Genomic DNA, 12,608 nt, shown 5'->3' on the forward strand with positions numbered 1-12,608 from the left:
CGATGTACAGAGTTCCCATAAATCATGGAACTAAATTTGTCCAGGATATACTACTAATAGTACTGATCAAAAAAAGTCCAAGTTATAGAATGACGTACAAAGAAATTTTATATCGAACTTGACGTGAAATTACAAACTAGCGGAAAGATTTAGATATTCGAATAAATTGCCGCGCGCGTGTACATTGTTTCATATTACTCGGATGCGAAGGCGGAACATTAACGATCGTCAGTACCAAGTAACGATAAAGATATCAGATCTAGCGCCCCTAAGTCGTTTCGTTCGTCAAACCTTTTTTCAACACTTACACAAATCGTGAATATACTTTCCCTCAAATTCAGTTCGGACCGATAAAGCCAGGTAATACGTTCGATAAACTTTTCGACGATCTATTAGTTGGATAACTTGGAATTGTTTATTTCTTGTAACGTCGAAAAAATAAGAGGAATCTTTCTTCTAATTATGATTTATCGACCGATAACCCCTGATACGGCCGTCGTATATTGTTCCAAAAGATCCATTCCTCATCACAAGTACAATTGATACGATTCATCAATGCCTTCGTTCTTATTTCGACGAATCGATAAATTTTCTCGTCTTTCCAATCGCGTGAAAATAATTCTCGGTCGGTGTTCCCGATGTTGCCCGATCTCTCGTCATCTTTTTCCTGGTTCATTATTATTGATCTCTTTTCGTGGAAAAAACTTTATCGATCAAAATCATTCCACAGACGTATCATCTTCGGTTTTCCAACTTCACATTGAAGATTTGTGATCCAGAAACCGTGCTCAGCGATCGTTAAAAGCACCTTCTCTAGACGCTTGACATATATTTCGAGTTTCATCTGTTGCTTCCTGACCAAGTTTAAACTCGCGAACGCAGTAAACTGAATTTTCACGTCCGTAGACGCGACGTTTCGCATATTTTGATAATTATTCGTATAAAATAACGAAACGAACGAAATCGAGAATATCGAAATATATCGTCGGTAAATCGAACGAGATTTCTGGACAATTGCAGCAACACCTAGATGCAAACGTTCATAGACTTTCATCGAGATACCAGGTGGTCATTCTAAACACCCTTTACGAGGTAGACATTGGTTCCTAGAGCACAGTATGACTTGGGAATTAGATCGAGTGGAACATATGTTCCTACAAACTTATTTTATCATTTTCAAGTGCTTAGGTTTTAAAAATATTCAAACAAATTTTTTAAAAATATGTAATTTACGAAAGAGAGGTTGAAAAGTATGGTTGTTCCTTCTTTTTATAGAATTATGTATCGGAGTCTTTTTATGAGTCTCATCGTTTAATTTCGATACTATTGAAAAAGATGTACAAAATTTTACAGTACTGTATTTACTCGTAGTTCAAAATATCTTTTCCGAGGGAAGAATTTGAAAGGATATTAAACAATGTTAATCAGTGATGTCAAGCAAAGCAATTTGCGATACTTTGTACCCGAGCTTTTCTGCAAGTTCTGTATAAATTAATCAAGCCTATTCAAGAAAGAAACAAATGTACATACGTGATAGATTTCAAGCATATTAGAGGTGAGTCGTGAATTTTAAATGGTGCATTATTAGCGTGGTCAGTGTGTAAACTTCGACAACGTGACGGGCATTAACGTACAACCATAACAATCGAGATATCGCGTGCTACTAAATTACACTGCGGCGGGGTGCACAATAAACGATCGATATTTACCAATGCTTAGAAACTATAACATCATTCTTGGCACAATCTGAACGATGAATGTGTACAGCCGAGGTGAGTAAACAAAGCGGAAATCATTCAAAGAACTTCGGACCAGCAACACGTGCGGTGCATCGTGTTTAATTCTCGCTGTACGATAAAAATAATGGAATTTTCCTTCGAAATATTTCTCTGTGCAGTGTGGTTTTTCCGGTAATGAAACATTCTCGCTAAATCTTTGGTATTGCGAGACTCAAACGAATATCATTTTTTACATTGCGTTGTTAACGGTGTACTTAAGAATAAGACACAGGATGTGCATCTCTGTGGAAAAGTAAATTGATGAAAACTTGAATTGTTAGAATTTTCAATTAGATCAATGAACACGTATAATACCATTTTACCGTAAATGGTTTACAAACACAAGTGAAATTGTTCGGTAACATGTTCAATAGTAGGCGTGTTTCACGAATTTTTAAAATTAATAGTACCGAAAATGTTATTCCACAATTTCGCTATATTTTTTGGTGAAAGATCACCAAATTAATTTCATTGTCAATTTTAAAGTATTTTAAAAGAGGGAGAAATTTAATAACGAATTTAATCGTTAACAAAAATATTTCGTATACAATACGCAGATCGAGGACATGTTGAAAATATTCGATAATAAATATTAGTTTTTCGTATGTATTACTGCGCGTGACAGTTCTCCAAACAAAAAGTAGTATGCGAAACTTTTAAAGAAACGGATAATAGCTTTGTCCATTTCCGTCTTCGTAACGAATAACGCGGAATAACGGAGGTTGAAATGTTGTTTGTGTTATAAAGTTCGAAAAAATGTACACCGCGATTCAATGGTTTCATTCCTTTAACGGGATGTATTTTCGTTTCTTTATAAATTTTTTAGTCGACTGAAAACAAAGGTGCAATTTTTCTGCGAATGAGGAAATACTCGAAACGATCGCAGAAACGAAGACTCGTTGAAAATTATTAATTTTCTAAACTCTCTCAAATATAATACATATGTTCGTAATGTCAAACAAATTTTTATTCACGGTCCGATGTAACGGATAAATAGTTTGCGTCAAAGAACGCGTGATTCGATGTTATTTATCAAACTAAATTTGGATCAAACCCACGCAATTCTAATCAATCGGTAGACAAATGGTCTACGTAATGCCTACCATAACAATTTCACGCTACACGCGATCTTCCGTGAAATATGTTTAAGGAAATCACAGACTAAATATTATATAACGCGTTTTTAGCAATACATTCGAAATCACGATTTTGTCGTCACTCGTTACGATTAACCAAATTTCAAAATTATTCTATATATCGTGCAGCAACAATTTTCTAAAATGTCTAACCTGTACAGTATTGGGACGCGTGTAATCGAACTACGGACCTAGCATCGGATCGATATATTAACAAAAACAACCGGCAAGAAGTATAAAACACTCGAAAGGTATAAAACTTCAAAGTGTGTTTACGAACCGAATTGTCCAGGAACGAAGGGGGGAATAATTGCGTCGAATCTTTATTTTTTTTCCACCGAACGTACGCTCGGGAAATATATTGTTTATACCTTACTCAAAAATATAGAGCACGGTATATAGTTGGTTTCTAAAGGCATAAAATAAATTGTGACTCCGGTTGTGGGTGTTCCTCGGGGAAATGTTATGACATAGAGACCAGGTAAGGGTGAGAGGTATGACCTGACATGAGATGATTTCTTCTGCATGGATAAATCGAAAATGCAGAGCAGAATACAGAACGAAGTGTCTCGATACAAATGTCTTCGTTTCTGGGAAAATCAAGTTTGAAAGTACGACGCGATTGGATAGAACTTGGCCACCGTGTCTGTCCATTACTCACTGTTTCCACTCGCGTTGACGTTTCGAAGCATCGTCGCGAGCCAACCGCGTGGATTTTTGAAGAAATCCTATGGGGGTTGGCCGAGTCCAGGATCGACCGTTCTCATCCGTCAATCGTCAACTTAATTTGGGATGGCTTCGAAATACCGGCGAAATCGGTGGTCTCGCGATAACGTTTACTGGAAATTGAAAACTCGAATCTTCAAACGATCGAATAACAATTGGTCGCTAATGTTCGAAACGGGATTGTCGTCTACTCCTCGCGATCGTGTTCCTTTTAGAATTAACGAGATAGATTTTCCACGACGATTGCAGCACGATTACGAATATTTAGGGCTTTTTCGAAGGCTATTGGTCTTTCAATTTCCTCGTATACGAGAAAGGGGAAAAACGACTTTTCTTTCGGAACAAAGCGCGTGGAATGGTTTTGTTAATTAAAGGGAGCAATTCTTAGAACCGACCGCGCTTTTATTGGAGCTGACTCGCCAAGATCGGGTTTTACGGTGGTATTGTACCGCGTCGAGAAGTATATAGAAACGTTATGTACAACGATGCAGTGAAAATGTCGAAATTTTCCCAGCATCGATGAGCTGGTCGCACGGTCCGGTTGGTCTCTTTGCGAGTGAATGGAAAATGCATCGTCAAACGTGTTATCCGTTTAGCATCGATTTTATAATTTGTTCACTAATCAGTATCGGTTAAAACGAATACACTGGCGTATTATCGTCGATGTTTGTGAACGCGTACACAAGTGGAAAGTAGCGAGTAATGGATAGACACGGTAAAGCAGTCTCGCTAAATCCTGCGTGATAACCGATGAATTTTCGATATCGTTTTCCTTGAAAACGGAGACTCGTAACAGGCAATTTTATTCAACATTTTCCATCGATTTATGCACAAGGAATCACCATACGCCAGGTTATGTCATCCGTTTTTACCCATCCTGTTTAAATATGGGAATGCGGGGGCGTGCGAGAGATATGTGGGCAACGCTAGACTATTCGAGCGACCGGTCAAAGAATAACGAAAGAAAAAAAACGATACACGGGAGCTTCGAGGAAAAAGGAATTACTTGAAAAAAAGATTTTACCCCGAGTGTCTTTACCGTTCGTTCTATTTACGCTCGAAACGATTTATTTAAATATTTCGCGTAAAGATATCCTTCGTCGTACCTTTCTTTCTTTCCGAAATATTTTTAGTTATACTTTCTATCCAAATGATGTAAGGTAAGCTTGATTGCTTCCGACCACATGGAAATTTGATATTTTTCTTCTAGTTAATATCTAGATTTTTCTTCTATTTTCTTTCTAGTTAATATCAGTTTCTTAAATCGAATCATTGGTTTCCTAAATTGAACGTGTTTGAAATTGGCACGCGAATGTCCATAATAATATATTATAAATTAAACAGTGACGACTGAATTACAACTATTAAAAATAATATTTCTTTACTTTGGCCGAAACGTTTGCGCGTAACTATATTTTGCACTTCGTAAATTGTATCGCCTCCTCTGAAAATTCCTCGCCACAAATGACACAATGTTTCCATCCACTGCTTCAACTAAAGAACAGAAAAACGAAATAAAGAAAAAAGAAAAAGTAAAATTTATAGTAAATACTTGAATCGCACGTTGTTCATGTAAAACGTAATTTTGATATTTTTTTCATAAAAACAGATATTTTTACAACGGTTCGCATTGGGTTGATTCAACTTAGGCAACCTTACCTTGCAGCAGTGAGATTTTATTACTGTAAAAACTTTAACAAACTGACTAGTGATGTTCGATAAATGAAAGCTTCGAAAAATAATACAACTGTCGTATTAATAAAAACTCTGAAACGTTTCAAATGCAATGTACAGTCCCCGTTTCCGTTTATCGCTCTAGGAATCGGAAATTCCTCAAACGATCCGATAAAGAACAGGGAAAATCGTTTGTTATTCCCGAATATTGAAAATATTGGGTCTCGACAGTGCAATATTGCAAAACGATCGCTGCAACGAGCGAAAATTGTTCGTCGTTTTGCAGGTATTGTGGCATACGGCCAACGTGTGCACAGAATTTCACCTTACTTGAGATTTAAAGCTACGAAGAAGCCGTCATTTACAGCTGCGAACATGGCACCCAGCTAAAAATTATTTCAACATGCGACTCGAGTTTACCAAGAAAATTATTTCCCCGACGAAAGTATCTCAGAAATTTATCTAATTTTATACGCCGCTGGTACTTAAACGACTAAACTCTTCCCATAACAGACTAATTACATTCGACTCTGGACAATGTTTGTTCTCGCCCAGCCAAGAATAATGGCTGCTATGGATCATTTATTATTCCAAGCACGGGAAATTTTGATAAATGCGTCAAATGGTTTTTTTTTCGAGAGAGAGAAAAACTCTTATCGTGCTTTTATTAACGAAAAGTTTACGCGTTCAATTACTCGATTTTCTATTCCAGTTGAAATAAGAAAATTCATCGTCTCGACATCCAAAGTAATGTCACTTGACTCGAAGAAAGTAATTATTATTCCTAGATTAATTCAAGGCAACTTGTTTCACTCTCGTCAGCAGAAGTTTATACATATGACTCAACGTGTTGCAAAACGTAGATTAAAAAGAAATAGTGAGAGTTTTTCGTTGCAGTAAGGAATAAATATTATATTAAACGTTCGGATTTACTTAATATTCGCTTGATATAACGGGATGACTTTCAAAATGTTGTTCACCAAATTTGACTTTCAATGTCAGCATTATCCTGTTCTCGGGGAATGTACCATCGATCAAAAGAATCACGGTACAAGAGAGGATGGAATTTATACCGAGAAGGCAGATATTTTGTAGAAGAAAAAATACGACTGGCATTGATCAAGATTAGTTTTAATAGCAGACTTAAGTCTCCCCAAAATTCACTTTTTACATTACAATCCACTAATCATAATCTTACCTGTTCTTTCTTCTCTGCTTTATTCTTTTTAATTAGAATTTCTGTGTATAATAAAAACATATTACTACTAATATTGTGAGAAAATTCAAATGGGTGACGTAACTCGTGCGGTTGGTCGGTCGTATTGTTTGATCAGAAAATATTGGAAGAATGAAAACTAATTTTTAAAAATAGAAATCTGTATCACCGCCGGTGATAATAAGCGTTTCGAAAACACCGCTGTTATCGTAAATATGTTAAGTAGATAACGTTTTTGAAATCTGTTCGCGTGTTCGTCCAATAAATAACTTTATCCACGTGTAACGAAAATATTACGCAGTGTTGGTACATTTACTTTGACAATTCTATCGAACGTTCTATTAAAGAGGGTTCGGATAATCAATATACTTTAAATAATTTTTACCTCGGAAAGAATTTTGCAAAAATAGTTACCGTTTATACGAGATAAGAATTGTATCGGTAAAATGTATCCAGGGTTAATTCGTTTCACATAATTATTTTAACTACTTGAGTAATTGACATCCGCGCGGGTGCAATCAACGTCACGATGGAATGGAATCGCAAAAACGTAAATTTTACCGTGGAACGTCAGATAAAAACCGTCGAATGGCCGTTCTTGTCACTTTTACGATATTCGTTAAAAGGGGGTGGAGTCGAACGGTGGTTCTAAGATCGTATAACTCCGGCTCGATATCTTTAATTTACCTTTCAAACGGAACCAACAGCTTCGCGAATTGTCTCTTAAATGCACGACTATAAACAACAAAGGCAGAAGCTTCGTTTTTATTATTAGGAACTTTGTGGCCGTTGCGATACGCTCGCACGGTAATTCTCCGTGTGTTAGAACGTGATCGATTCAATGACATTTTTCGTACCGGGGTTCTATTGTTTACGTAATTTCTGTCGCCCCGTGAATTCCCTTTTCCCGCGAAAACCCTTTGTCCTCTTAATTAGATGTTTCTGCTTACCAAATTTGCAAAGGTAGAAACGTGTTGTAATCTGGTAGGATTTTTAACGAATTTTCGAATTACGGAAAAAGCATGTTTTAAAACTGTAACGTATGTGTGTATATATGTATGGATGTATCATTTCAAGGTCTACTTACAGTTTTCTGTATAAAAATTATACAGATACTATTCTCTATGATAGAAAAAATAATAAACTGAAATTTTTATATCATATATTTAAACCATATTTTTTTCGTCGAAAAATATTATAACGTATTCGTTTTGATTAGTTTCAGTTTCTGCGTTATTCTAGTGACTCATTTTCTACGTATCGATTAAACAATGAAAATACCTTCGAGTTGGGATTTAGAGAATTCGAATGTATTTGGTATACTGGGTGAATGGAACGTGTACTTTTTACCTGTCACTAGGTGACTCCTAGACTAAAAATAAATGGAAAGTCTAGAATAAACCTTTTCGCGCGATACTTCGTTTTCGTGAAATTTCTCTATTTATTCACAGTTAGTGTTTCGTGTCATTGTGATATCCTCGGTGATATTGGTGGTTTGAACCAGTAATAAGATAAACGTCTAGAACTAGTAATCTGTACCAAAATTCATTAAATTGAAAATTGATCGAGTACTCTCGTTTCCACTTAATGCCTTGTTGAATTTTATTTTTTTCGAAAACAAAATTTTCTACAAAAAAAAAAAATAAATTTGTATACTTCAAGTGCAAATAATAACTATGGGAATATGAATTCTTTGAGTGTGAAAAATAAAATTTTGTTTTTCGTATTTATTTATACTGTAATATAGGATTTACCCTGTAAAATGTTATCATTTTTTCCAAACGATTTGGAATAACGACACAATACGTATTTGGTAATTCTTCTATCTCTTCATCAAAGCGGCATATCAATTTTTTACACTTTTTGGCAATGTTTTATTACGTTCTGCCGGTTATTATTTTATAAAAGTAATTTCGAAATATTTTAGTACAGCTTATTTGGACGTTTCCATGCTCTAGTTTCATCGTGTCAGTAACACGTGCAGTGTACCTTATGCAAAACCACGATTATTTGCGATATCATAAATTTAATAAACTTGTAGCAATAGTGAATAACGATAACATAAATATACATTAACTTGTGTGTCGTTAATCAACTCGATGCAATTTACATTTATTATGGCACGTTTATTCATTGATAAAAGAAATGAAAGAAAGTAGTTGCATTTCAATTCTATAATTTATATTTTAAAATTAAATTATATTATATAAATTGAATAAATTAATATTGTATAAAATAAATTATATAATTGCAGAAGTCACTCATGATTACAGTAAATACGTTTCTATAAAGGTTCGTGTTTTTTGTAGATCGTTTTTACTGTTTCTGCTATCGCATTGCATGGACGATCAATTCAGCGAGAGACATTACTTTTTATACGTTTTAGAAGCATGTCAGTCCATTTCTTAGACAGCGTTCTACACGATGTTCAAACCTGAATTTATTTTAGAATCGATCTTTTGTACGAATTATTAGTCCCCGCTTAAAGTATTTGTTATAATTCACAAGTATGTACATAACAGGTTTAGGTATTATTCAACCACATTATCATTTAGTTTATCACACTGAAACATGTTTGTTCCTTATTCATATTATTCATATTATGTATTCATTATTCATATGAACGATTATTCAAATATTAAGGGACCAGCGAGTTCAAATTATTCCAGTTTCCATTTAATATGAAAATATGGGTAAAATTAAACTAACTACAAGTGACGTGACTTTTTCATAGTAATCGTACGCATGAAATATGTACGTGGAAAAATAAAATGCGTTTAACTCTTAATTATCCGTGCTGTTAAACATTCTGTTAATACATTTGCGTATACAACGTACAACTGAAACCGGTTATTTTAAAAGCGTATAATAATCATGAGAATGAAAAAATATTGTACAAATATCGATCCAGGAACGTTACTCTCTCGAGGTATAAACATATTCGGTCTATTTGTTACTTTTAAGAAATTGCTGAAAACGATTTTCTTCTGTGACAAGTACATTTCATGTCGGAATTCCCTCATAGATCGTCGAACATATTCAAAATACTTCCGGAGGATTTCGAAGTTTGTCACGCAAAGCGGAAACACGATTTCGGAAATCTTGCACTGCAAGATATCATCGTCGACGAGAGTCTCGAGTCTTCTCGTAAATAATTTGAATCGAGAGAACCTGCAAGCTGTGCAATTAGTTCTGCTCGTCGTTCTCCACTATAATTATCAATAAAAAAACTTCTAAATAATACGGTTAAAATGTGATGGTGTCCCGTTGCGAATAAACTATACTTGTTTACGTAATTATTATCATTTAATAAGCGGAAGGGTTAAGTGGAAAGAAGATCCAACTAGGAAGTCCCCCACATAATAATGCGAGCTCACGTACTGTACGAAAATTAGTGCGTCAACCGATAATTGTTACCGAAACTTACTACGTCTCGTCTTGCATTAATTATCGCTCGATCCAATGAAAAATATTCAATAGTGGAAATTTCAGATTAACAGTAAAATTGTAAGAAAATTTGTATCGATTCGATACTCGCTATCCAACGAGAATCGTGTTGCACTTTTAATGCAGTTCATCGACGTACGTAAATTTTTTTCCATTTCGATCCTAGATGATGGAGTTCGTTTGTTGTTGTCTCTGGTTAATTGAACCAGGTCTAGTTTGTCTCAAGTCGACGATGACAGGACATCGTCTTCGAGGGAAGGTTCCTCGATAAAGTTTCTAAGCTTCCTTAGAGTTTCCATTATCACGTCCGAAAGTGTATGTAGTGGATATCTGCCCAGTCGATGTTAAAATAAATTGCCAACTTCCTAGACACCGTCTTCGCTTAGAGAAGCTTAGACAGAGATTGATAATTTTTGTATTCACTACGACGTAAGCTCACGTCACGATGACAGATGCGATAGTAAATATTATTATTGTGTACTTTTAACCGAAGAAAAATAATGTAACGGTACGTACATATTTTTTACGTCTCAGATTGGATTATTTTCCAAATTATCTGTTGTACAAAATTGACAAAGCCGAGTACGTCACGGTATTTTTCGACGAAGAAAATACTCGAATATACAAACAGCTAAAAGAGGTAACTCATGTTGGAAAGTAAATATCTATCCGAATCGTACTTGTATCCAATTTTAATCCTCGAAAATATAAATTAAAATTAATGTTTAATTGCACGAGATATTCGTAGCACATCTGCGTAAACATAATTAAAATTATAAATGAATTCGTTCATTTTTGCTTCTCAATCCCAATTTTCGGATTACGTTTTCATTTTCTGTAAATTTACATTACATTGTGTATTTTTCTACAGCATACAATTGTACGAATGAACCGACACAATAAGTCGAAGGCATTTCATAAATTTAATATTGATACTAACAATACCATCAACTTCGACCTTAACGAGCATTCTTGCTAAGTTCCGGCTAAATAAACAGTCTTTATATCTTCGAGACAAAGAATTTCCGAACCCCATGACTATATGATCTTTCTTCGTCTTTAATAGCGTGGAATACGCTCTCAAAGATTGCTTCTACCCTATATACATTGCGCACTATTTACACAAATTTTCATTTAAGACTAAAAACTTAGCGCAAACTTTTACACGAACTCTAAAAATTACACGATCGTATTACATCTTCCTATAGTGGATAATTAAGGGCCAAGTAATACGCGATAAAACAAAGGTGTATTTTTAAGTGTATTAATAAATTGTATTACTCGTATCGATGAATAATAAATTTAGAGAATACCAGTCTAATGATAATTTGAATAAAAAAAACTCTTCGATCGAGTAAATTGTTACACGAACGAGAATTGTACCCATCGGTCGTATATTGTTACTACATTTATTATTTGCACGAGACTCGTGCGATTCTGTTGCATAACGCGTCTCGGTTTGAAGTTTCAACAAGAAACAACGGGAGTTTCTAAGGAAGAAGATGCCTAGTAGGGGAAAAGTTTATAACTTTCCACACCTTGTTGCGACGATGAAGCTGCTCGACCTTACTTCTCGAGTATTTGTTATCCGCTGCTTTCTCGTCTTCGGATTGAAATTCCGGGGTGTCGCTTGCAAATACGTTTAAAGCAGTTCCGGGCCAGTTTCCATCGTGCGCCGATCGCTCGTACTGTGACATATGTTTATTTTGACTTTCTGGGGCAGGTTACCGGTGCTTAAGAACGTATACCACAATCAGGTCCGTTTCTCACATTAGATTTACGTCTACCGTGACATTACATTATCGAACTTTTCAAAAATTCCCGCTATTTAACGTTTGCATATTTAACACGCATCGAGCATCGATTCGCGTAAACAAGTCTCGAAAACTCGACTAAATGATCCGTTGGTCCGTCACTCACGCGTATTGCGATCAAAAACGTCGTTAAACGCTACCATTATTATCATTATTATTATACATATATTTACTTCCACGTTTGTTATCGGTGTAAATAATCGGTAACTTTTAACAGGGCGTTCGTCGGATAATTTCGCGCGTATTTAAATTCTCCTTTCACCGTGCCGTTAATATTAACGATTCGATTAGTCACGCACGTTTAACAATTGAATATCGATCACCGTTCATCGTTGTTCCGTGCTCTGAACTCCGTACGAAAGACATGACGCGGAATATTTCGTTTCCTCGCGGCGCAAGAACCCAACGAACAATCTTGTCGCGCGAAGTGTGCAACGGGGAGGCTCGTTCACTGGTGAATATCGTGCATCGTAACTTTTTCACGAAGGAGGCTCGCGCTGAATAAAGTTTCATCAAGCGCGGCTACCGGCAGACTGCGAACTTTGCTCGAAGGATCAACCGGCGAACAGAAATGCGCACCCTTACTGCGCACCCCTGTCGTAAACACGATATTCCATTTATATTTCGTCCACGGTGGTCTCGGATCCCGAACTTCACGGTAAATTATTGTTATGTTCATTGAACGGAGCCGGAGACTCGCCAATGATTTATGCAAATTAGAAGCGCACCGGTTACGTTCGTCTTGACGATGCGGTTACACGAGTAACCTGTTTTATTTTTAGGATGTCCGTTTAGGAAACGTCCATTGGGTCAAGGT

The 12,608-nt window shown here is 35.8% G+C and overlaps 1 protein-coding gene across 2 annotated transcripts in view; it reads right to left on the bottom strand.

Annotated features, from left to right (window-relative positions):
• LOC143146843 (RYamide receptor) overlaps positions 1 to 12,229 on the bottom strand; it is a 39,287-nt gene extending 27,058 nt beyond the window's left edge. The window contains exon 1 of one of the 2 annotated variants that reach the window (XM_076311533.1): positions 11,516 to 12,229. In XM_076311533.1, coding sequence (XP_076167648.1) covers positions 11,516 to 11,674 — 159 coding nt within the window. In that variant the 5' untranslated portion in view covers positions 11,675 to 12,229. The remainder of the gene's footprint in view (positions 1 to 11,515) is intronic. The other variant, XM_076311532.1, reaches the window with a different exon arrangement.
• Between the last annotated feature and the right edge of the window lie 379 nt (positions 12,230 to 12,608).

The sequence above is a fragment of the Ptiloglossa arizonensis genome, chromosome 5, assembly GCF_051014685.1.
Source record: "Ptiloglossa arizonensis isolate GNS036 chromosome 5, iyPtiAriz1_principal, whole genome shotgun sequence".
NCBI classification, from domain to species: Eukaryota; Metazoa; Arthropoda; class Insecta; order Hymenoptera; family Colletidae; genus Ptiloglossa; species Ptiloglossa arizonensis.